This window comes from Mustela nigripes, chromosome 4, assembly GCF_022355385.1.
Source record: "Mustela nigripes isolate SB6536 chromosome 4, MUSNIG.SB6536, whole genome shotgun sequence".
NCBI classification, from domain to species: Eukaryota; Metazoa; Chordata; class Mammalia; order Carnivora; family Mustelidae; genus Mustela; species Mustela nigripes.
Genome location: NC_081560.1, coordinates 15705171 through 15732770, shown reverse-complemented (window position 1 = coordinate 15732770; position 27600 = coordinate 15705171). Strand labels below are relative to the sequence as shown.

Below are 27600 nucleotides of genomic sequence, written 5' to 3'. Positions count from 1 at the left end.
AAATGGCTTTTTTTTTTTCCTGTTCTGTGGATGTAGTAGCTATTCTCTCCTGTCCTTTTTAAAATATGAACTTTTAAATTTCTCCTTGAATGGAAGTAATGCATGCTCACTAAAATCAATACAGAAAGCCCAGAAAATATTATCCATAATCCTGTCACTCAGAGGTCATCACTCTGGGATACAATAACAATGAAAGCCTTAACAAGACAAATATTCATAATTTCCTGAGTGCTTAGGTACTTCTGGTATCCTTGCAATTGATTTTAGGGTCTAGAATGATGACCTAAAAATTGTAATCTGTGAATCAGAATCTGGACAGATTTCTGCCCCAGACATGAAACAGTCTTCTGGAGGCCCAAGTGGTCTGATAGGAATGCTTTTCTGCCTGATGTTCTCAAAAAGGTTTGTGTGTTAGCGACCATCAGCTTTATTCGTTCTCAGGTAAAGTATGTATGATGGATCTTCTTGGCTACTTGAGAGCTAACTGTCACAGTTTACAGAGGCGTACATGTAAATTTCTCCTCTGGCAGGGTTTTTGCTACTCCCAGATAGTGTGGCTTCTAGTAAAGTGGAGCTTATTGGTAAAGAACAAAGGAAAAGAGAAGGGGTCGATTAAAGCGCATCAAATCTTACTTTCTAACTAAAGGGCCAGTATTAAATAAATGAAATAAACAGATTCTTTACAGCACATTGGACAAATTCATAAAAATGTTAAAACAAAAATACTTGATGTGACTCGTGGGAGAACAGAATGATAGCATTTTTAGAAAGCATCTCCAAAGATCAGCTCGTTTACTTTGCTGCCCAGCACACAAAGGTTAAACTACCTATGACCAGTTTGTGTTTTCTTCAATCATGAAGACTGGAGATTCTGGGAGTTTCTCAACAATAAAATTCTTCAACTCAACCCAAAATGGAACCATAAAAAAAAGACATATCAAAAACATTTCCCTTTCTCTTACGAAAAGTCCCTCTCTTCCTGGAACAAAAATCAATTTACTTTCATCCTTTACCACGAAGACTTCATTTATTGAAACCGATTTTAGAGTGCTGAATCAGATTCAGCTTGTAGTCAAACATGACAATTTATGCTTTTTTTCATGGCTCCGTGTCTGACTCTGCCTTCCCCAAGGTAACAAGCAAATCCACACAACTTAGCAGTGGGAAATATCTTGTGTATGTTTAAATTGTGACTGTTGTGAAAGATGGCGTATTACGGTGAACATATCTTGATTGTAGTTCAAAATACAGTGGTTTCTCTGCAGATTTGTTTTGTTGAGTTAGAATGGTCCTAAGCTGCAGTGGGAGAGGAGGGGATACAGAATCATAGCTCTCTGCTTTTAAAAGGCTGCAGAGAGCTTCTGGTTCTGGGCAAGGTAAGTAAACGCACACCATTCTTTCTCCCCCCAGTGAATGCAGTTATAAAATCTGGACAGGATTCATAAAGTAGCTATTCGAGAACTCTGAAAAGTAAATGATAGCAGCAGATAAGAGAAGAAGATTAGAATATAAAATACTATCAAGTGGTGGTAAGCTCTCCCATCTTTTTCTCTCCAATACACCCTTCCTGCAGACTCCAGGCAGCACAAAGCCTGAAATGAACACCAACTGTAGGTAGAGAAATCTCAAAGAGAGCCCTTGAGCTCTGGATTAAGGAAAAGAAAGGGACTCTGAATGCTAAGAAAAGGGACTCTGAATGCTAAGAAAAGGGACTCTGAATGCTAAGAAAAATTCAGATCTATCTTCCCCTTACTATTTTCTTACACCTCAGCATTCCCCGCAGAGACACTGATAAAGGCCTTCAGGAGCTTACAATTGTAATGGAAGAGAGCTCGCTCTCTGATAAAAGGAGCAGAGATCCCAAGAGGATGAGATAAACAAACACTGCTTTTATGCTCCTTCTTTCTGTCACATCATTGCTTGGCTCTAGACAGGAGCACAGTTGCGGGAAATAGGCAGTAGAGCGAGGTAACTAAAGCCTTAGATTTCTGGCTGGAAGTTGGAAAAGGGGAGCCTTACGGAAGAGCAAAGGGCTGGGATGACAATAGAGAAGGAAAGGCTCAGGACAACAGCTCCATAAAGATGTTTATGAACTTTCAGGTTCATCTTCAGGCTTGCACATGGGTGAGTCTGGCCCTAAGCTTCTGCACAGTAGACTTTAGGAACAGAACTACAGGATAGAAAACTCAGATCCCACACTGGTAACTTGGTGGTGCATACACACCAGACAGAGATATGAAGAGCACTGCAAAGACTTTGAAAACAGAATTAACACTGTAACTACAACTTTCAGAAAGTGAGCCAGAACTTGTGGCCTGAACTCAACTGAGTCAACTGCCTACTTAAATATTTAAACTTCTCGGGGCGCCTGGGTGACTCAGTTGGTTGAGCATCTGCCTTTGGCTCAGGTCATGATCCTGGGGTCCTGGGATTGAGCCTCATGTCAGGTTCCCTGCTCAGCGGGGAGCCTGTTTCTCCTTCTCCCTCTGTTCTTCCCTAAACATCTATTGCATCTCTCTCAAATAAATAAATAAAATCTTAAAAAAAAAAATTAAGCTTCTTCTTTAAAGACGCTTAACTGGGGCCTGGGGGTGGGACCAAATAAGCCCAAAGAAAGCAGGAAAAAAAAAAAAAAAACACAAGGTCATAAATCAATGAAATAGCAAACAGAAAGACAATTGTGGAAAAAAATCAATAAAAACAAAAGCTGATTTAAAAAAAAACTAATAAAATGGATAAACCTTCTCTAAGAAGCACAAAGAGAGAAGATCCAAATTACTAAAAACAAGAATAAAAAGGAACTATCAATGCAGATCTCAAGGACATTAAAAAGATAGGAAATACTCCCAATAATTTGACATATATTAACAATGGGAATAAAATGAGCAACTCCTCCAAAACTTCAAAAAGCTACACAAACACACACACACCCCCACTGAAACTCACCTACAACGAGATAGATAACCTGAGTAGTCCTACAACTCCTAAAGGAATTGGCTTACAGTTAAAAAGGGAAAAAAGCCCTTGAGACCCAGATGGTTTCTTGGCAAGTTCTAACAAACATGCAGAGAACAAATGACTCCAATCCTCCCTAATCTCTCCCAGATATCCTACTAAAGTACTTTAATAAGTAAATCTACAACTAACAATCATACTCCATGGTGAGAAAATGGAATGATTTCTCCCTAATACTAGAAGCAAAGCAAGGATATCCACTATAACCACTTTTACTCAGCATCATACTAGAAATCCAGGCTACTGCAATAAGGCAAAAGAAAAAAATAAAAGGCATATGGATTGTGAAGAAAGTAAACCACTCCTACTCACATATAAAAGCGTGACTAGTTAGAAAATTCCAAGGATGCAACCAAACTCCTAGAACTAAAAAGCAACTTCAGTAAGGCTACAGGATACAAGGTCAACACAAGAAAACCCATTGTAGTTTTATATACCAGCAACCAGAACTGAAAACCAACACATATCTAACACAAGCACATATCTAACAAGGTATGTACAAGATCTGTATGTTGAAAACTACAAAACAGTGATGCACAAAATAAAGGGAGAGACAATTCAGTAACCATGGACTGGAAGTCCCATCGTAGTAAAGACATCTATATCTCCCAAACTGATCTGCAGATTCCATACAATTCCAAAGTTCTAGTAGAATTTTTGGAGATACAGGCAAGCTTATTTTAAAATTTTTGTGGAAAGGTAAAGGAGCTTGAATAGCTAACAATTTTTAAAATAAAGAATAAGGTGAAAAAGTAACACAACTAGATTTTAAGGTTTGACATAAAAGTACAATAACCAAAAGAACATGGCATTGACAAAGACACAAATACATAGATCAATGGAACAGAATACAGAGTGCAGAAATCTATATTAATCCATCCTTATCATATCTATAAACCCCCATATATACACTCAATTGATTTTTGATAAGGATGAAAAGGTAATTCAATGGAAAAAATAGTCTTTTTAACAAATGGTGCTGGAACTATTGAACATCTAATGCAAACAAAACAAAACTCTAACCTAAACCTCACATCTTATACAAAAATTAACTTGAATCATAGAATTGAATGCAAAATGTTAAACTCTATAACTGCTAGAAGAAAGCAAAGGAAAAAGTATTTAAGACTTGGGATTCAACCAAGAGTTCTTGAATATAACACCAAAAACACAAATATAGAAAAATTGAATAATTTGGACTTTGTAAAGAGAATGAGAAGACAAGATCTATACTGGGGCACATCTCTAACAAAGGACTTGGATCCAGAATATATGACACTCTCAAAACTCAATAGGGAAAAGCAAACAGCCCAATTTAAAAATAGGCAAAATACTTGGGCAGATGCTTCATTGAGTAGTATATAATAGATGGAAAATAATGAAAAGACACTCATTAGAATGATTAAATGATTAAAGTTTTAAAGTGCTAGCAATACTGAGTGCGGGCAAGGACGTAAAACAAATGGAACTCTCTCTCTCAGACATAAGAAATGCAAACTTTGCACTCTAGAAAATAGTTCGTTGATTTCTTATGAAGTTAAACATACACTTACCCTATGACCCAGGAATTCCCTTACTAGGTGTTTAACCTAGAGAAATGAAAATTTATATTTACACAAAACTTGATAGCAGCTCTATTCCTAACTGCCCAAAACGGAAAACAACCAGATGTCCTTCAACAAGTAAATGGGTAAATAAGTGGAAGCTGCCATACAATAGAATACTACTCAGCAATAAAAAGGAATATGTGATTGACGTAGGCAACAACTTTGATAAATCTCAAAGACGTTATGTGGAAAGAAATCAATTGCGAAGGGTTACATATTGTGTGATTCCATTTATGTGGCAATCTCAAAAATACAAAACTACAGTGATTGGTGGTTGGATGGGAGGGTGGATGGGAGATACAGGGAGCAGGCAGCGTTCTGGGGTGTTAGAACAGTTCTGTATCCTGATTGGGGTGCCGGTTATAGGAATCTACACCCATCTTAAAACTCCCAGCTGTATACCAAGAAAGTCATTGACTGTATGTTAATTTTAAGTACTAAAAAAATTAAAACAAATGTAATAAATACCCAAACAGTCATTCACATGGAAGTACAACCAGAATCTGTGCTAAGATGCTTATCACATGGCACTGTATTGTACTATAAGCAACAAAACAGGTCTATTTCCTGGCATGTCCATTTCTCTAGGACAGAAACCTTAGCTTTATAATCTCTGTATCTCCAGGATCCCACAGAACCCTGGTAGTTAAAGAAGGCACTCGATATTTTTTCAAAGATGAAACATAGACTAAATTGGGTATAAATGGTTTACATTATTTCATTTTGGTGGGGAATAGGCACAAACTGGAATTTAATAAGCAGTTACTGAAGGATAAAAGTTTTACAAAGATATTTTACAATTACATACCTTGTGTTATTTTTGGCATTAGCTGAACAGGAGCTGGTAGTTGGAACATTTAGCATTCATATTCATGATTTCATAAAATTTATAATATTCATGGATTTATAAAATTCAGTGTGCACAGGTGCCTTTCAGCAAGGACTTTACTATGAAGTCACTTAATTATAAAGATTTTTTAACTGAAGTATTGTTCCAATAATTCACTAAGCTACATACATAAGACTTGTGGTGAAACATTATATTTGTTTAGTTTTGTTATATTGGATAAAGCCCTAAATACTCTTCAATAAAATTCAGGATTCGTATGTGGTCATATATGACCAAAAGTAAAATTTCAGAATCCTTTGGATAAAGATGAAATTTCCCATATGCACAGACATTAGTAGTTGCAATTCCTGGGAACCCACGCCTTACATGGCTATTGTCATGACCTTCTCCCAACCAAAAAAAACTTTTTAGAAAGCTTGAGAGAAAGACCATGTAAGTTGCTTTAGGAAACCAATGTTTACTACAGAAACAGCAGAAAGATAAGCTTCTCCCCAGAAGAGATCATCTATAGAGGAATTTTTCTGAGCAGAGAATGGCTGAGCAAGAGACAAAAAAAGAAAAAAAAAATCAGACAAGCTTAGTCCAAGATACTGGGGTCCTGACTTTCATGAGGACCCAAGCAACATTAATGTGATTATTAAACACTGCTGACAGTAGCAAACAGCAGCATGAGAGTGGGTCAAAACTGTTAACCATGACCTTAATATGTAAAGACACTACTTGTTCTTGGATTTTACCTTAGGCTCCTTGGCAGTTGTGACAGTGTTTTCTTATCTATATATATATTTTTAATAGGCTAAGTTACGGGTGCCTGGGTGGCTCAGTCTGTTAAGTGTCTGCCTTTGGCTCAGGTCATGACCCCAGGCTCAGCGGGGAATGACCTCTCCCACTGCCACTGCCTCTCCCCCTGCTTGTACTCTCACGCTCTCTGTCAAATTCATAAATAAAATCTTGGGAAAAAAATTTTAAAGTTAAAAATTAAAATAAAATACTCTAATTTAGTAAGTGTTGTTACATAAGTATTTCAGAGATATGGAAATACAAAATTTATAATATGTAACATTTAATATATTATATATAGATATAAAATATTTTAGATCAACATTCAAGTTTTAAAGTGGCCACACTTAGTTGTTCCACCGTTACAGAACAGTGACAGTTTACCCTACTGTAGTATGCACACCCGGAACCAAAAAAAAAGCCGTGTTTAAATTATACAACTAAAACTGTAATAGACATGGGATAGATTCCAGTGCATCTCTATTGGTGATATTCTTGATTCTTTGAACTCTGAAAATCACTGAAAGCCATTCCTTGGACTCCCATTTGTTGAAGAGGCCTATTGTAAAATGTAGGATATACCTGCAGAATAACCTCCAAATTGAAAATTAAATGTCATTTTCCTGTTGATTTTCTGGCCTCAATTTTAAGTTCCAAGAAGGCAGCCCAATGGAGACACTGGGCTCACCTCTAGATTCCAAGCACAAAATGGTGGACACAGAACATGTACAAAGTAATGTTTTGTGAAAAATGAATGAATGAGTGTGTATCTGTAGGACTAGGACTGAAAGTAGGATTATATGATTGGACTTTAGGAATAATTTTGGCGTATTCCTAAATGAGAGACACTGTACAGTTCAATTAGAGATGTATTCTTCCATTCATTCATTCTGCCAACTAACGACTCTGTTTGGTTTCGGAATATTTTGTGTTAAGATCTGTGTTCATCCATGTTGTTGCAAATGGCAAGATTTCATTTCTTTTGATGGCTGCATAGTATTCCATTAAAAAAAAAAAAAAAAAAAGATCTGTGTTCAGAGGTGGGGACACAAAAATTCCTAAGAAGATATGGTCAGTGATCTCAGGTAGTCTAAGTCTAGTGCACAACACCCCCCACCCCCTGCAACACACACATGAGCTAATGTAATTAATACCAGCCTATTAAACCTTGATAACTATAATACGTATATCAATAGTGGACCCAGTGAGAACATAACTACCCCAACAAGAATCAACAAAGAATTCCTTGAGAAGTCAATGATTCAACTAGGGCGTAAGAGGAAGACAGGCTCCTCATAGATGAAAGTGGCAAACTGTAAATTGTTAAAGGTGTGAACTCTGAAGCCAAGCCATCTGAGTTTGCATCCCAATCTACCACTTGTCAGCTGTGTGACCTTGAGCAAGTTACCGAATGCTTCGTGCACCAGATTCCCCACAAGACCACGGATGGAGATAATAGCACATGTGACATAGGGCTGTTGGGGTAGTAATAATTTCAGTAGTTAATACCAGCATCTGTACCAGTACCTAAACCTGAACAAAAGCTAAGTATCTGAAAGGAAAAGGGCAATAAAGAGGCAACAAGACGAAAAAGAAATCCCAAGGTGCTTTAAAAAAAAAAAAAAAGATATTTTTTTCACTAGAAAAAAATAAAAGCATAGAACACATCAAGTACAAATTATTAACTATGAATGAAGTGTGTTTTGCTAACTCAGAGAGTTTTCAGTCATTCACTTTTTATTACAACCATGGATTTTCCACCCAAATAATGCCCGGATGCATATGCAAGCACTCAAAACTCCACACTTAATTTGAGGGGGTCCATTCACAAATCAAGGGCAGTAGGCACACTCCTTCAACATCATCCCAGAGCTACAGATAATGGCATGGCCAAAGGACTATCACAAACTCTCCATAGAAACCAGTGCTTAGTTTGGAATTTTATACAACCCCACGCAATTATGGGCCCTAAAGTAACTCATCAAAAATTGACACCTGAACCCTTAGAGGACCGAGACAAATCGAACGCAAAGAACTGGACAATTCCATTTCAAATCACAGAGAGGCCCCTGGCCATTGGGGCTGGCGGGTCCTTGTCTGAGAAGCAGACCTGGGAGGGAAAAGGAGGCAGGTAGTCTAACCCTGAGGAGGACAGGAGGGTGCTAGACAAAATGTAGAAATGGACCGGCTTTGTACTCACGTGGTGAAGGAGCCAGGGGGGGCAGACACTCTCCGCAGGTCAGCAGCTGGCACCTGATGGATACTAGAGGCAGCAGGGAATGAGCAGCGAAGACAGTCAGCACAACAGCGTGGACAGACAGGGAACAAGCCAGGAGAGAGAAAGAGAGACACACAAAATTTAAACAGAAATTAAATGAGCGCGTCACCAAACAGTGAATGAAAAGAAAAGGAAAATCCAGCCAGCCACGGACATAATCCAAAAAGCCGGTGATAGCAATGAAGCCAACAGGACACATGGCAAGGGCTGGCTCTAAGGCAAGCCACGGACCGCAGCACAGGGCAGGGCACGGGCAGATGCTGCGAGAGCGCGGACACTGGGCAGGGCTGCAGGCGGGCAGGAGGCATCTTCATGTTCCTCTCTTGCTCTAGGTCATTGGAGACATCCAAAGAGAGGATGCGCGTGCGCACGCATACAAATACACATGCATGTGCGTGCGCACATACACACACACACACACACACACACACATACACTAGAGGGGGTAGGCTGGCATAGTAAACTCATCTTTGAGGAAAGTCAAAGTAAATTTAATCCTTTAACATAGTCCTCTTGATTCCAGATCTCTGTAGGAAATTTGTGTCAAAAAACAACCATCTTGAAAAAGCGTGGCTCAACCAAACCTTTAATGACTCTGAAGGTAATACCAAGAAAGCCTAAATTCATCACAGTGATGTCGTAATTCCACTCATACTCTTGGTAGAAGAGGGGGACCATAGACTTCACCCTTTTCTCTCTTCTTTTATAAAGGAAAGGAACTTCAGTAGTTATTAGAAAAGATGAAACACAAAATTTAAGAAACTAAACCTAAAATTTGTTGTCACATTTACAAAATGATTCTCTCCACTCTCCCAGAGGATTTGAAGAGCTTTGCTGTAACTGTGGTAGGCACAGCCATCCCTCTTTTCTGCTGGGTATATAAATTCACACATAAAGTTACCCGTGGATCAACTCCTTGTGTTCCTCAAAGGACTATCAGTTACAACCAATAATACTTCTGAGCACCAGGATGAAGGACTCCAACCCATTGAGTTGCCCAATTCAAAGTCTTCCAACTAGAAATCTTGCCCCTGACTAATATGATTGCCTTTCCCAGTGGAATCTTCATTACCAGTGAGCTCAGGAGTCACTTGGCTTAAGATCTCCCTAACCACCTGAGAAATTTTACATTTCTGCTCTCTTTCAAAGGTGCTTTTTGAAGAGCGTCATCAAGTTTACCTGGGCACCATGTTACTAGCACATGAATAGGAAGCTAGATGAATCTCTGCTATTACTTTTTGGGGGAATGATATTCACTGCGGTTCTTATTTTGAATAGATTCATAAGCCATGATAAAATGAGATATGCTCCTGTCCCAGAGAGATGGGGGTCTACTGAACACAACAGGTCTAGCCCTTCAGTTTCTATATGGTAATAGCAAATGGGATTATAGACTAAGAAGAATTATTTGGAAATAAATGTTTTTGTATAAATGAAGATCTAGTGGCATCATGATGGCCTACTCTTTAATAATTTCTCATGGGAATTCCCTCACGTATCCAATCCATGTGAACCAAATCTTGAAATTCTTGAGTATGTATCTTCCATTTATTCACACCAAGTGTCATCAAGATGTTACCTATGTTACTTTTATATTCATGGATTTTAGATCTATGTTATTTTAGATGCAGTCTCAGAGCAATGTTAATAGATACAGGATTACCGATCCGGTCCATGTGCAAGTCAGTTATTCAACAGCTAATCATATCTCAGACATACTGGTAGGCACTGAGGATCCTAAGAGGAAAACTCCAAGCTGGAAAGAGAGACAAGTAAACCAAGAACTATATTATTCTTGGTAGATGGTGTGATGAACGTAACCTAGAACCCCAACAGAGTATCTAACAGAATCTAGAAGTAGACCTAGAAGTAGATCCACTTTCGATCTAGAAGTAGATTGAAAAGGACTCTTAGGGAAAGTGACATTTCAATGGAGTCTTGAACTTCAGCAAGAGTCAACCGACAAAAAGGCAGGAAAGAAGGCAGTGCAAGAAGAGCAAGAGACATGCAAAAGATGCCAGTGCTCCAGATGAGCGATGACCTCTGGAGCACAGGAAGAAGATGATGATGGCAATGATCAAAACGTTCTGTAAGGCTAAGGAATGCAAGTTTAACTTTTCTAGAAAGATCCTTCTGATTAATCTATTGGAAAAGCATTGCATGAAGGGCAGTGACACCGGAATCAAGAAATCATGAGCATCATTTAGTGATGACAGGGTGAGTGAGTGAACTTAGATGGCCTTTGAACAGAAGCTGTATTACTAGCAGAGTGGGTAAGTGGTGTGAATTAAAGATATGGGAAATAGGGGTGCTTGGGTGGCTCAGATGGTTGAGTGTCTGACTCTTGGGTTTGGCTCAAGCCATCATCTCAGGGCCATGGAATCAAGCCACAAGTTGGGCCCAGCCCTCAGCGGGAAGTCTGCTTGAAGATGCGCTCTCCCTCAGCCCCTTCCTGCCCTTTATGAAATAAATAAATCTTTAACCACCCCATCCTCCAAAAAAGACATGGAAAATAAATAGGAGGTAGGCCTCCAAGGCCACTTGGATGTGTAACAGTGTGGGTGACTCGGAGGACTCCATGGCAGGGGCATGGTGAATGGGTAGATGGTTCCTTATAGACAAATATGAATGAAGAGGGCTCACTGGTTGATGAGCAGAGAAAGCAATGGGAGCAGAGTTAATAAGGCCATTTTCAGCCTTCAGTCTGAGGTTGCTAGGGGATATCCAGGTAAAGATATCAGCTGAGACATCTGGGTGTGAGTCTCTGGCTGTTAGAAGGAATGCCAGGCTAGAAGACACAGATGTGAAATTACTCCATTATCAGTCACAAATGAAATCTGGGGTACAGATGTGATCTCCCAGAGAAAGGCAAACCTGTGAGGAACACCACTGCTCAAGTGGAAAAGGAAGCCAGCTGTTTAGGGAACCACAGTACTTGATTCTCAAACAGACACAGTTAACTCCGTACCCCCACCCCCCAATCCTCATCAAACACAGAGGTTTCTAAATGAGTTCTCTAGACTTTACAAAGCAGTTCTCTTTCTTCTGAAAGAAGACAGGCAAATGGAACAGAGGTAACAGGGAGTCATGGAACACAAGGAGGGATGAGAGAGAAAGAGAGAATGAAAGAGGAAAACAGGGAAGGAAGGAAGGAAGAAAATAAATATCTTCCAATTATCTCTCCACCATGGCTGTGCAAGTGAACCTGGCACAATTGTGGCCGAAACAGAAAAGCCTAGAGGACTTAGAAAGTTGAAGAAAACTTGTAGAAAGGTCTTCATGGCCAGGCAACCCTCAAACTGGAAACTCCATCTGGAAATCCAGTGGAAGAAGTCAGATTTCAAAACAAGGATTTCTAGTAAAATAGAAAGAAGAAACCTAATTGCCAAGGGTGAACAGAGCAGTCAGGGTTTAGTTTTTAATACTCGTGACAAGATAAGGTGATGTTTGGTTTTCCTTTGAAAATGTGCTATCTGTATTGATTTTCTAACAAATATAGTGTTTTAATAGTTATTTATCATCGGTAGCAGTAAATATCTCGGTTAAGTTTTACAAGTGTCCTTTTTGGAACCGAAAAGCTTTTTAACATCCTTCAGGGATTTCCTGAGACCAGAGGCTGCTTAGGACGCACCACTGCCCCCTGGTGGAAAGGAATGATTTTTGACTTGAGGCTGTTTCTGGAACACCCCGCCGTTATATCTATGGCATCGCATCATCCGTCGTATGTAATCTAAGTACGAAAAGAAAACAACTATTTGTATTTGTTTTCATATGTGAAGAAAGCCCAAATGAATTCTTCACAATATAGTTGCTGAGAAAATACAAATTCTTTCTCAGTTCAAGACCAACAACTGTTTGAAACTAAGCACCCGGAAACAATTTCGCGTCTGATAAGGTCATCAAATACAGCACCACCAGGAACAGGGATGGGAGGTCGTTGCCTGTAGATATTAAGAACTTTTCGTTTTATTACAGTTTCTTTACTATCTCCAAATGACCCAAAACAACCTGAGCTGCTATATTGTCTCCAAGATGGCTTTTCATTTAGTATTTCAGAGCTTTCTCCCCAACCACTGGTTCAGGGATTAACACTAATGTTTCTAGAGAGCATCTGGTCAACTGTATATGGTTGTTGACATCCTACCTTTTTCACATATAAACTGGCCAGTTGAATATTCAGCTTAATGGGAGTTCAAGCAAGGAGAAAAGAAAACCAGGGAGGAATGAGCTAGGAGTTTCACTAGCTGCAAAATGTAAACAAAGTAAGGAATAGAACTGACAGGCTGTCTGGATAATGATCTGGGGAAAGTGCTGAGTGACTCTGATGTCCAGAGAGACTCCAGGAAAGGGGGAAGCAGAGGAGAGAGGCTTTCTCATGCCAGCTTCAGACTCAGAAGCAGATACCGAAAATGCAGACACTGGAAGAGCCCCGTCTAATGCTATTCCTCAACATATGCCATCTCAGAAAGAGAGGTGAAGTCAGGTTCTGGCAGTGAGCTATGGCACCTGTGTCACTGGTTTATTCTAGGCACTCCTGTAGATTGTCAAAGCATGCCCTGCTTCATAGGCACTGCAGGAAGCCAGCCATTCAGGACACATCATTAACCATGCACCACAGGCCACAAACAGGAGGAGCACATTGGAGGGTCCCCCCAGGGACAGAATAATGACCCAAGACTCAGCCCAGAAATGACCCTACCTTGGGTTAGACTAACCATATGGGCATTATATAGAGAAGATACTCAAAAAGAGGCCCTAAATTGCCATCCTTCCCCATGCCCTTCTCCAACCCCAGATAGATACTGCTATTAAAACAAACAAACAAAAACAATTAGATGAAGGGGTGCTCTAAGGGGAATATATACTCTAAATATCCAGTTATTATCTCCTTATCTCAAATTGGTTCATCAAAACACCTAAGGAAAGAAAGGGTTCAAGAGGGATACAGTTTATTTCGGTATGGAATAGTAAGTTAGGTTGTATCTAGACAACAGGATGCCCCTCAGAATGGCAAAACTGGGTTGAAGCACCAGCATCCATGGGATCCCAATACGGGGGCACCAGGAAAGTAACTCACTAACAGGCAGAAGGGGATGCAATTGTGGAGAGAGGGTGAGCTTCAAACACCCAGCTCTGCCCACCTCCCACTACTGGTGAAATCAACACTCTCCAAGTGACCTGGGTAGAAAAGAGGCCAGCAGCTTGCCTTCTTAAAACAAAACAGAGCATTCTTATCTTGATGCATTTTATGACCCTAGAATCACTCATAATGATTTTCTGTTGTTCCCAATAAATCTATACCAAAGTGGTCAATGAAGAAGCGTTATCTACCTTGTGTACAATACAGTAGTTATTTCTAAAGTTAGAGTGTGATCACTGTGTAATAAATATGAAGAAACATATGTCAGAGAGACCAAGGAACTGCTGTTTCTTGGACTTTGTTCCTTTTTCACAGTAAGGCCCCTAGACCATGCACATGCTTGGCGCTCTCTTCATGATCTTTGTGTTCACAAAGGTAGGCAAGGGGCAGACTCACTCATTGAGTAAAGGCATGGATGTTCTCCTCTTGCTCTTCTGTACCATGTTGGCTTGATTCCTCAAGGAGATCCGAATCATAGCTGGGGCCAACCTACAGGGCTCCCCATCCACTTGCATGGGGATGGACTTGTAAGTGAGCAGCATGACCTCCCGACACTGGTGTAGCCTTTCCCCATGGCCCCCAACTTGCAGGGCAGCCTGTGAATTCAAGAGTCCAAAGGAAGCTGGAAGTTAGTTCTTAAGAGTCAGGAAAGCTAGAACCCCCAAGTGCGCTCTGAATAACCCAAAGGCCTTTGGTAAACATAGTGAAAGTTGCTAGCCAGGAGTGGACTGGGAAACCTCAGGTAAGTCACCTTAACAAAATGAACTAAAGTCTCAACTTCTTATGAGCTTGACCAAAAATGCTCAATAGCCAATTTTCGGTGTTACTTATTTTCAGTCTTAATTTAATCACATTACTTTGATACAGAAGTTGCTCTTTGTGCTATTTATTCCCACTGAATAACCAATGTAAGGAGAAAAAAAAACTATAAAGGACATAAAGCACAGGTTAAGGGACATTTTTCTAATTAAAATATAAACATATATTATAATATGTATTCTTTAAGTATAAATACATAATATAGCTACCCAACATATTTATGTATACATAACATATATCTTATATATGTATATGCTATAATATGTAACTATAAATTATATATTAAATATATTCATATTTATATTGGCAACCCATCCTTGTTTAATTTTCAAACTTGGGGGAAAAGTTTGGAAAAAAGGAAAAAAGAAAAAATCCTTCTTTTTTCTTTTTACCAAAAACCTCCTCAAACCTAAAATTTAATCTGTATAAGACCAAAGAAATGCAAAATTATATTAATTACTCAATTACAAACATTATAAAAGGTAAAGCAGCTTTGAGGATCAAAATCAAACACAGAGCTCAGTTCACCATGGTGGCCAAAGAATGGAAAAGTCAATCTAACATGAAAAGCCTGTTGTTAAGAACAACAAAGTAGCATTAACTTACCTGAATTAGTTAAAAAAATATGTATATGCACACATGTATATTTATATATGTTAAATTATATACTATATGTTTTTATGTTGTGTATGTTATTACATATATAGTTATCATTTACCTTTAGGGATGAATGAAAATTATACATATTTGGTTTTAAAAGAGTACACAAATTATACAACTTGATGACTATTTTATACACATATGTGAATCACCATCCTGATCAAGCTTTAGATAATTTATAGTTTTCCATGTGCTCCTTTCCAGTCTTTTTATACCCCTCCCACAAACCAGTTAGCAACCAATAGTCTGACTCCTATCACCATAGATTCAATTTGTTTGAACTTGAAATTCATGTAAACCATAGGAGTAGCTGACTCTTTTGTGTCTGAAGTTTTTTGTTCATTATTTTTAAGTACTATCTAGCAAAATGTATATATTTGTTCTTCAGCTGGTAAACATTTGGTTGTTTCCAAGTTTCCAGTTTGTAGCTATTGTGGATATAAACTTTCTTGTATGTATCTTTTGCTAGATACTTTCTTGGGTACATACAATGAGAACAATTGTTACGCTGTTAAGCTGAGATGTATAATTAACTTGAGCAGATACTGCTAAATAATTTTTCAGCAAGGTTATATTATGTATTTTGAGTTATCAATTAGCTTATAATAAATATTAAAAAAGAAGTAAAATTGTAACTTGCTCAAAATTTCAAAGATTAAAACATAGTATCAACCTGTTTCTGTATGTCTCATTTCCATGAATGGGGAATAAACTTTGTTAAGAGATTTGTGAAGTCAATCTCCCCTTATTTCGTTGCCAGATATGTGTATTTTCTGATGCATTGAATTTCTTTTTTTTTAATACTTGTATAAAAATTAATTTGAGTAAAAGAAACTTAATTATCTATAATTCCAAAGAGAAAAGAAACACAAAGGGACAAAAAGGACAGAAAGAAAAAAGGATAAAAACTGAGAAGAACTACTTATAGAACACCTGTAATGTTAAAAGCATTCCATTGTGTGCTTTACATACAATTTTTTTCAATTAGTTGGGAGAACAAGAAAGCAGAGGAGGATGCAGTCAGAATTTACTAAAGTTCTTTTTGGTCTATTCCCCGATCCTTTGTTATGCAGCTGGAAGTTTTTCTTGGGTGTACTCAAATGATCCACTTAAATCACTTAGATTAGAGCCACTCTCTCATGTCCAGAACTTTTCTAATATATTTCCCTTGCCTTCAAGTACTTCTCAGCTGAGAGCTCTATGCCTTCATCCAGTGTTCTGGAAATGCCATTTCTTCTCCTCCCCTTGGTCACCCTTGACTAGGCCTAATCACAAATAAAAATGCAGAACCTGCCAGGTGAGAACTTCTTCCTTTGACTTTGACAGAATTGAAAACTGTTTTAAATACTTTCCAACCCTTTGGTATGAGAAGGCATACACGGTACTGTAGAGCATTTTTAAGTCATCTTCTCAGCCTCAAATTAGAGCAGCAGCAAATACCACAAACACGTAAACAGCTGTCCCACTGGCATTTCAAAATCAACCCAAGATCACTGCGAGGCACAGGAGGAATTATACTACATAGCTTTTCAGGATAAAGACAGTTCTATTATTATTAGCACAGCCACGCTATTTTTGGAACAAGTTAGAGTAAAGGTAATTCTTATTTTATTTTCTCAGTGTTCCAAGATTCATTGTTTATGCACCACAGCCAGTGCTCCATGCAATACCTGCCCTCCTTAATACTTTAAATGCTTATTAGAAATGCTTATTTTTCATCACTCAGAGTGGTCTAGGCTTAACCATAAATATCCCCATGATTTGCTAGAAGGAATCATTTACTGGTGATAATATCGTGGTTTATTCGTGACAGAGATTGAATTATCTATTGTATCTAGCATCTATCACTTTTGTGAAAATTTCAAACATTGCCCTTCTGGTAGCCCGGGCCCTGAGAGGCAAACAAAGACATCCCCTGAACAAAGTATATTCACGGCCATACTGCCCTGCTGCCCAGACCAGAACAACTTTCCTTCATGCCACAGGTGTGGCTTGAGACCGTGTGTCTTGCCACACTACACTCCTCCCCGTGATACTTGTCTCCAAGCTTCATTCTCTTTCTTAGTACCCAAGCCCTTACTCTACTTGCCGTCAGATGGGAATGATGGGCAATCCTGGCTGGGTGGGAGCAGAGAAGAGGACATAAAAGATTTAGGAACAAAATCAGCAGATGGTACGCAAAAGCCTGAAAACCATGCTGAAACTATAAAAGTATAAAACTTTGCTAAGAGAAATGAGAGAACAGCTAACTGGAGAAAGATATATTTGTAGATTAGAACACTCACACTGGTAACATGTCGATTCTCCCTACTCTAAAGATTCAAAGCAATCCCAATTAAAATCCCAGCAGTGTTTGTTTGTTTGTTTGGTCAACACAAACTGATCCTAAAATTTATGTACAAATGCAAAAGACAGAATACCCAAAACATTCTTAGAAGGGCAAAGTGGAATGATTCATGTTACCCGTTTGAAGACTTACTATGAAGCTACAGTAATCAAAACACTGTGGTACTGCCATAAGGATAAAGAAATAAATCAGTGAAACAGGATAGAGTCCAGAAACAGAACCACATTCAACTGAAAGGCACTGAAGTAATTCTATAGCAAAGTCTATCTATCAGCAAATAATGCTGGGAAAAAACTGGGTAAATGTATTTTTTTAAAAACAAATCTTGGGGTGCCTGGGTGGCTCAGGGGGTTAAGCCGCTGCCTTCGGCTCAGGTCATGATCTCGGTCCCGGGATCGAGTCCCGCATCGGGCTCTCTGCTCAGCAGGGAGCCTGCTTCCTTCTCTCTCTCTCTCTGCCTGCCTCTCAGTGTACTTGTAATTTCTCTCTATCAAATAAATAAATAAAATCTTAAAAAAAAATAAAAACAAATCTTAATACATACTTTATACAATTCACACAAATTAATTTGGGCTGAATTACAGACTTATACACAAAAGCTAAAACTACCAAAACTACCAATCTTTAAAAATCAAACACAGGAGGATATTTTCCCAACCTTTCTTGGAATAAGCAAGGTTTCTTAAGAAAGGCGCAGAAAGCACTCACATGAAATAAGCCTACCTCATAGAATTGGAATTCAGAAGAATGTTTAAAGTTCTGCTTGTCAAAACAAACACTAAGAAAATAAAAAGATGAGAAGAGATAGAGAATGTATTAGCACTAAATAGATCTGTCAAAAGACTTGTATTCGGAATATATAAATAACTCCTGAAATTCAACGATAAAAGATTAAACAGCCTATTAAAATATGCAAAAACCCCCCCACAGTTCAAAAAACCAAAAAACCACGCAAGGTAACGATAAAGTTAAAACAACGTGTCCTTACTCACATAGGACATAATGGGATGGATAAAACACACATGATTTCTCTCTTTCTTTCTAGGGATGAAATTTTATTTTCACCTTCCCTTCTGTTTCATCAAGGTGTAATTTTAGAATAGCTTTTTGTTTCTATCTGTGAACACATTTCCAGCACCTGTGGGATGTTGTTACATCTTAATAGGTATTCATGTTCATTGTTGTTGGGCAAGTAAACAGAACAAACTTTCTAGAAAGCAGTTTTATAACTGTTATTAAGAGGCTTTAAAATATTTATGTCATTAACAGTAATTTCTTCTGTGGGGATATGTCATCAGATAGTATTTTAAAATGTGAACAGAGGTTTACGAGTAATTATTACAGGATTATTTACACCACCATGCATCCAAAACCCTCAATATTTCATAAAGGAAGCTTTTCATAAAGGAATAATTATTATATAAATTGAGATATTTATATATGAAAGAGTAGACAGCCATTTGTGCTATGGGTTTAACTAATACAATTTCTTATAAGTTTAAAAACACACATATAGCAATTGGAAGAAAACATACCAAAATATAAATAGTTACAGATCATTTAACTATGACTGATATTTTTATTTTTAGTTCTTCGTGTTTTATCAAAATAAGCACACATTTAATATTTTTTTCCTGAAAAAATAAAGAATATACTCTCTGGTGTATATAAAACTTCAGCCCTGGGAATTTCTCCATGTGATTTCTCTCACCAAATAACCTTTAAGCTTTTCTACTTCATAAATACAAAAGAGCTTACATATTTTAATTTCAATTAACATAAAGAAAACTGGCTCCACTTTCTTTAAAGTTCAGGAGACTGAAATCTTTGGATTTCATACTGCACAGCAAATTCGGTGACCAGTGCCTCAATCTGTATAATGCTTTGGTCTGTCCTAGAGTTTTAGATTACTTAGAAAAAGACTCAACATGAAAAGATCTCCAAAACCATAAAGGAAAAAAGCCTGAGGCAGAAATAAATACAAATTACAGTGTCTGATTCTGGTCTGCATAGAATCCAGAAAGGGAATCAGGCGGCGCCTGGGTGGCTCAGCTGGTTAAATTTCTGATTCTTGGTTTTGGCTCAGGTCATGTTCTCATGGTGGTGAGGCTGAGCCCCTGTTGGTAGGGAGACAGTCTCCATAAGCTCATGGTGGAGAGATTAAGCCCCTCACACTGGGTAAGGAGTCTGCTTAAAATAATCTCTCCTTCTTCTTCTACTGCCCCACCCCTCAGCCCATTTGCTTGCATGCTCTCTCTCTCTGAAATAAATAAAATCTTAAAAAAGAAAAGAAAAAGGTAATCAGGTTACCGAGAACTCAATGAAGAATCATCTTAATTCTAGGAATGCGTTTCAACCAGGGAAACAAACTGAAGACTACTGTTTTGAAGTTTGCAATCACAAGATAAAGAGTCTAAAAGAAACAGTGTTTTTTTCCCACCCAGTAATTCTGTTTGAGTCTCTCTTCAAGTGCCACTCTGAATATTTTAAATTCACAAAAATATATACATATATCCAAATAACCACAGTCTTCTGTTTATGCAATCATGTTACACAGATGTCGTTTTCAAATAATTTATGCTCTTAGAAACATAATCAGCATAATAGTTTCAAGAAACATGAGACCCAAGTCCTGGAAATGAAATTCTTTCTTCTAGAACAATAGTGTATTGTTATATGAGCAGTCAGGTAAGATGTGAATGAAAACAGAAACATATGCCCATATTCTTCAGAGAGCATAGGATGTTCAAAACTGTGCAGTATACACTACATTTAACTCTGCTTTCTTGAAGTAGAATTTTTTTTTTTTTATCTTGGAAGCAATCTAAAGTCACTAGAATCTGAGATCCACATTTGATGCTAGCTGCTATGTATTTTTACATGATTCATATCATATAAGGAGAAGAAATAATTGATGTACTTTTGGTATTCCATTTTCTCTTCACCAGCTTCTATCAACTATTATTCTTCTCCTTTTCCTACTAATGGGATGGGCGGGAAGGAGATCTGAGAGACCCCCAAACCCTCTCCCCCAACCTGGAAGGATCCCATGAGCTCTAAACATATATTTCAAATTGTTTCTATCTCCCTAGGTGCCTTATAGGAGTTTCAAATTTAACTTACATAAATTGAGCACTGGGTAATATATAGAACTGTTAAATCCCTATATTTTGATATACTTCTATATAACCATCATATATATATAGAAGTGTTAGATGACTATATATCTATATATCACAATATATAGAACCATTAATAACACAATACATAGAACTGTTAAATCACTATGTCATTCACCTGAAACTAACAACACTGTATATTAACTAGACTGGGATTAAAATAAAATTTAAAAATACAGTTAAAAAAAAACCACAACTCGTTTTTTGGCAATATTATATTTCTTTGATATTCTCCACATCTCTAACATATTCACCCTTTACCTCATGGCCTGCCCTCGCTGGCCAGGATTCATGTATAGTCCTTTTAACCCTCTACAGTAAGTCACCGTGACTGAATAACCCTTGAAGTTGTGCATCGCCCCCGTCATTACCACTTTCTTCCCCGGATTCCAGGCCTCCCATTGCTGCCCCTGGGCTTCAGTACCGACATCTTGCTTTGTCTCTCTGCCTCCAGCAGGAAAGATTCTGGTCACCTTCCACCCAGACATCCAGGCAATCTTTCTAAACTGCAAATCTGATTCTGTCTCATTCCATCTCTCCCAACCTTCCTGCTTCATGGTTACAAAAACCTGGTCCTGTCCTATCCTTTCTCCATAGCAGCGTCTTTCTTCAGCAGATGTGCCACCGCTGAGCCATCATGAGAGCTCGGGGACACCACGTTCTCTCAGGCTCATTCCCCCACAGAACGGACGCTCACAATCTCTTCCGTAGGCACTCCTGCCTCCTCTGTGCAATTTTTGCTGATTTTCCCATTTAATAAGCACTGTTTGGTTTCAATTCTTCCTAGCTCTACACATGCCTTTCTCCTAGAATTTGTGAGGCCAGAACGCAGTAATTGCTTTTTTGTGTGTGTCCTCCCATAACACTGAACTGTGGGCACCCTGAGGACAGGGCTGGTCTCTGGGTCCATTTCGTATCTGTTTCATGTAGCAGAGTGTCATTTATTAATTCAATAAGAATTTGTGGATTAGTAAGTGTTCAATAGATATTTATGACTAACATTACATGAATGAAGACAGGGAAACATTTTAAATGACAAATATTACCTGAAACTTATAAAATTCCTATTAATTAGAGAACATCAGTATGACCTGTATTTCCCATGGGCTGCTTGGCCTTTCATGGTCCAGAACCCCGAGTTACCCAGGGTCACTTCCACTGTACCTGACTTGCTAAGTATTTGTAAGTCCACCCAGATTTGAGGGGAGGGTACACAGACCCAAATTTGGAATGGCAAGCATCCTAAAAACTCAAATCCGTTTAAAACAATGGTCACCATCCAAAGATGTTAGTAATTACTTATTTTGAAGACATATAAATAAAACAAATTTGTTATCCTGCTTTTCCTATACCAATAAGGTAACCAAGCAGCCAAATGATGGGTGAAATTGCTCTTTATAGAAATATTCCAGTTAATTAGTGAAAAAGGATAGAATTAGAATATCACTACTCTGCCAATCTCTAATGATTTCTGGATCCAGACAATGCTTATCAGGGACCACTAGTCACACCGGAGAGACAACTAGATATTACCTATCCTCTTCCAGAAGAAGGAAACACTAGCCACAAAGTAGATTTGGGGGCTGGGAGGATCCGCATCCAACCAGCAACTTAAAGGAAACAGCAAGGGAGAGGATCATGTTAGCTGACAGCTCAGGAATAATCAGCACAATTCAAACTCAGGGAAGCGTTACAGGACGAACAGCCTGGTTTCTTCAATAAGTAAATGAAGAAGGTAAAGAGATGGGCAGAAACCTGTAGATACATAAGAGTCATGTTAATCAATTACAACAAATAAATTTTACTTGGATCCTGGTTCAAACTCACAGAGCACAAGGAAGCAAGGGACATTTGCAAGACAACTGGATGTTTGAGCACTTGGTAAATGGTAATATTCAGATGCTACTGCCTTAATTTTTTTCAGATATAAGGCATATAGTTGTGTTCATAGTCTTATCTTCTAAAAACACATACAGAAGTATTTATAAGTAAGTGATATAATGCCAGAGATGTGCTTCACATTAATATAGGGGTGGCGGTCAAGGTAGGGACAGAAAGAAGATTGCCTATGTGTTGAACATGACATACTGTTATAAGCTAGGTGATGGCACGTGAGGGTCAATATATTATTTTGTCTATTTTTATACTGGGCTTTTCTCATAACAAATACTTATTTAAAAGCACCTTTTGCCATTTCCCCATTGACCGTGGAACAAAGTCAAAACCTCTAGATGAATCCTGTAATCACTCCATGATCTGGTCCTTGCCTAACCACTCTCACTTTTCACCTCCATCAAATGAATTACTGTTCCCACAGAGGACTAGGATCTCTCATACTTTGGAGTGTATGGAAATTTCTCTTTCTACAGAATGCCCAATCCTCCTCTTCTTCTCCTGGCAAAATGCATTCACTCTGCCACATTTGCTCAAGCCAGCTACAAGTACCAACTCTCTGTTGTGTGGAAGACACACACTGGAGTGATGGATACCCACCACCTGCCACTCCTGGCTGGCACTCCACCCTTTCCTGCCCTCCTTGCCCTGTGAGCCTGACCTACTCAGACTTTATCAGTAGCCACTTGTCCGCTGGGATCTGGTTAGACTTCTCCAGAGGTAGGCACCAGTGGAAGATCTTCAGGGCCAAGAAGAGTGGGGTGGTCTATCTAGGGCTCTAGTTTCCTTCCTGCCATGCTGGCAATGACTCACTGCTTCCACTCAGCAAACACTACTCCTATCAGGTGGTCCTTCCCAAACAGTCCTTCTTCTGGTGCAGCTGACTGTTTCTTTACCTTTGGACGTTCAGCTCAGGAATACACCACCACCCATCATTCCTTTTCACAAACCTACTTCACTATTTGCCGGGTCCCTCTACAAACTCTCCTCCAGTTACCCTGTGTCAGTTGGCTATATCTTTCCTGTCCAGACACTATGCATTTGTCAACAAAAATAACCCAAGCAAGACTATAAAAAGGACCTGACATAGATATGGGTTGAGAAATTATAGAAGATGGAGAATCAAAAAATATTTTATAGAGAAAAAGTCTGTGCAATGGTCCTGTGGTGCAAAAGCAGCAAGAAATGTTCAAAGCTAAGCTTGACTTGGAAGGCTACCTGAGCTAGAAAGCAAAGAGGGCAGTGGAAAGGCTGGAGAATCAGAGAGAAACAATCTTGCAGGCCTACATTTTGATTTTGATACTGAGAGCAGTGGGGAAGTATCTAATATTCTCTTTGCCCTCCAGCCCCCCACCCCAAGCCTAGGTGAAGGATCATCTTCTCTTCCACATTCCCTAACAGTCTTCTGCCACATTGTCAGGCTCTGACACACCGGTAAATACTCCATAAATATTCACTGAATCCATGAATAAATGAATGAGTAAAACACATGGGGCCAGATTTGAGCCCTTTTTTTGGTTGCTTCTAAGAATTCTTCCTTGCACAGATCCTTCTTGAATTTATGCCTACATTTGGTCTCAGCAGGGTCTTTGCCTGTAATTAGCATACAGACCTTGGGAAAGAAAGAGCTGAACTTGAGCTAGGACCTGAAAATAAGATCAATGCCAGAACAATCTTCACCACTCAACAATCATTTCACCAGACTTCAGGAGCGCCATCACCATCTTGGGTGATAGACACTCTTGCCACAAGCACAAGAGGCTATTCTGTCTGATCTAGTAACCTGAGGTGATTCAGGAAGAGTCAGTAGGGATCCACAGGATGAATGACAAAGAGAGCTGTTTTGTCTTGTTTAGAGCAAGGAATACAACCCTTTTACCTTCAAGGCATGAGGCATAGCACAAACCCCAAACGAACCAGGGATTGCAAGGAAAAGCTTTTAACTTTTCCACTTTTCGTTTTATAAACTGATAAGGTGGTCTGATTTACATCAGGTAAGATGATAAGTGTAATTTTTAAATGGTTTCCTCATCATTCAATAAGTTGAAATACATAGCTAAAACCTGCTTGAAATTTCCCTTACACTATAATTCACAATTTAATGCAAGCAAACAAAATTAAAATGCAAAGGTGATCTCAACACTGTAGCAAATGAATATTCATCATTGTCACAATAGTGATGTCTTTCTTTATTCAGGTATTTTGTGATAACGGAGACAGCCACCTCATTCTTAAGCAGGCATGAAAAAGAGGAATGCACAGGACCACTTTCCTTTCTACCTAAACAAAGGTAGGTCCTCAGTAAAACAAAAAGCTATCAAATGGCAAGGTTTCTGCAATGCTGCTGAGATATGTCTGGGGCAAAATGCTCTTTAATTTCCCTAAAAATGCTGCATTTCATTCTGGTAGAAAATTAATCAGGAAAATTAACAAATAGTATTTATTTTTGAAAATCAAACAATTGAGCATCAATCACCTTGGTGACATAAAGAATTATCTTCTGTTCTTGTTCTCCCCAAGCAATTCTATATTGCATAAAATTGATCAATTTGTAAAGTAGGAGAGGAAAATGTAAGGCCACAACCCAGAAAGTCTACGAGATGAATAAACTCCAGAACTAAAATGTATTTCATTTCAATAAAATATTGTATTGCTCACCAAAGAGGCCATAGTGAATCCAATGACTTCAATATAACCATCGTCATGACGCTGAGGTTCAAAGTCATGGTGATCTCCTGGGTTCCCCCAGGGCATTGTGCCGGCACAGTATCTGCAAGATAAGATTAAAAACAGAATTAAATTTATTCCCTCACTCTTACGATTGTCATTAGGTATTACCTTAGAGGGAGATCCAACGTGTATCTCGCCTAAGAACAGTTTTCTGTTCTTGGTGCATACCTTCTGATTGAAAAAAAAAAAGTGGACTTTCGTTTCCAAATACCCATCTGTGAAAATGGGCCACAATTTTATAGCAAAAGCCTCTCATGGTAGCCAAGTGCCTCCTAACTCATTATTTATTAACATTTATCCCTCAGTGATCCATTACATCTGTTTTCTATTATATGCCATGAGTTACCCATGGGCAGTTCCAGAATTTGATCTTGGAGGAAGACACTGCATGCCAGGAAATGGAGGTGGGTACACAGTATGGTCATTATGTACATAGCCAAGATAACAACCACTGGGAAGGTAAGCAGACAAAGGTAGGTGAGGAAGAGTGAGACAGGTATGAAGAAAAGATGAGAGATGGAGAAAAAAGAAGGAGAAATAAAGGAAACTGGAAGAGGAATGATGAGAAGGGGAGCAAGAGGAAAAACAGAGAAAAAAAATTAAAGGAGCTAATGTCTCCTGACAAAATAATGTTTTCTGAGAATCAAGGTCTTTTATGGAAATAATGAAGATGAAAATCCTTCTGGAATAGGATTGTAGGTGACTATACTGAGCTTTGCCAAAAGTAATCAGGAGACTGTTTTCCTAGCCTTAGATTTACATACAATTCTCATTTTGATTAAATTCAGTCTAAATAGAACTTATCTGCAGATTTTGTGTCTGGAGTTGTGTGGTTTGCAAGTAACAAAGGGTCATAGATTCATCTCCTCCAAAATCTTGGCTTGGGAGCCCAGACTTTAATTTTGTACCACTGAGAAAATGTGCTTATTTTGAGTCTAGTTAATCTTAAATATCCCTTTCTCCTGAGGTATATAATAGCACCAAAGAGAGTTGACATCCTGGCTAGAAAATGCTACTCTAATTGATCCTATTTCTTTTTTTCAAAGCAATCAGCTAGCAACAATTTTGAATGAGTTCCATGCTAAAATCAGTTTGGATGGTTTCCTAACAGCTTTTGGGAAACTGAGAACAGGGATTTATTCAAGTCTATTATTCTTGGGAGGTAGGGGCAATCAGTAATTGAGAATTGTATTAAAATGTTCCAGTAAATAGGGGCGCCTGGGTTTCTTAACGATGGGTAAGTGCATAGCACACATGCCACGTCGCATTTAAAAAAAAAACCCACCCACCACAGAGAACACTAACAAACTGAGGAGGAAGACAAAAGGATCAGACCTGGAAACCCCTAACGAGCCAGTGAGATACCTTACTTTCACTGTTTGTGCCCTGGACATTTTCTGTAATGAAAACCAATAACCTCAAGCCAAACGGAGTGCACATCAAACCAAAGAAAAAGGACGAACAGAGCTTACCTGGGTATATTTAAAAATACTATACACTGGAACTTCAGTTCCTGAATCTTTGGAGTGAGATCTGTTCCATCACACTGCAACAGAGAAGAGAGAGGGATTGGAAGTAGTCATGAGTCTAATATATATGTTATATATAACTACATATCTATATATGTGTAGATATTAATATATATATAATACATATATGTATATGCACATATAATATATATGTAATGGTCTTCCCCTTGCCCTCAGCTCTGCTTGAGTGAACACCTGTGACTACAACTGAAAACGTTATTGTGATTTTAACTTCAGCAGACCCAGGGTTCAGAGCACGGTTTTGTTCTGGTATAAAAACAAACCTGCCATTTGACTAAAATGATTTTTCTCTGGCTTCATAAGCAAAGGAACTGCTGTCATTCTTAACCTTGGATTATTAGATATTTTGACTTGCAGTATCAACCAAAAGATTTATGAACGTTTAAAGGAATAAAAAAGGAAGCCTTGAGTTCAGGCAGTAATGATCTCCACCACAGTTACCCAGGATGGTTATTTGCTTTCTGAGATCAATTTTTATTTTGAAAACACCAAACATAACATTTTGAAAACTGCTCAAAAGGAATATATACCGCAAGCTTTAAAAAAATAAAAACTATTATAAATCAGTGGTATCTCCATTAGGGATCTATCCACTCTTTCACATTTCATAGGGCTGGTCTTCCGAGATAAACTACTTTCCTGGACCTGGATCACGTCCAAATGTGACGTGAGACCCCAGGGTGTCTCAAGGGCCTCAGGCTGGCTTGGCCTCAATACCTCTGTTCCCTCAACGGTTAGCACTTCCCTTGAGC

General features: G+C 38.6%; 1 protein-coding gene across 3 annotated transcripts in view; it reads right to left on the bottom strand.

Moving 5' to 3' along the window:
* DGKI (diacylglycerol kinase iota) overlaps nucleotides 1–27600 on the bottom strand; it is a 433300-nt gene that overhangs the window by 133270 nt on the left and 272430 nt on the right. For all 3 annotated transcript variants that reach the window (XM_059396338.1, XM_059396340.1, XM_059396341.1), the window contains exons 18-20: nucleotides 26771–26844; nucleotides 25227–25338; nucleotides 14067–14266 (exon numbers count right to left, since the gene is read on the bottom strand). In XM_059396338.1, coding sequence (XP_059252321.1) covers nucleotides 14067–14266; nucleotides 25227–25338; nucleotides 26771–26844 — 386 coding nt within the window. The remainder of the gene's footprint in view (nucleotides 1–14066; nucleotides 14267–25226; nucleotides 25339–26770; nucleotides 26845–27600) is intronic.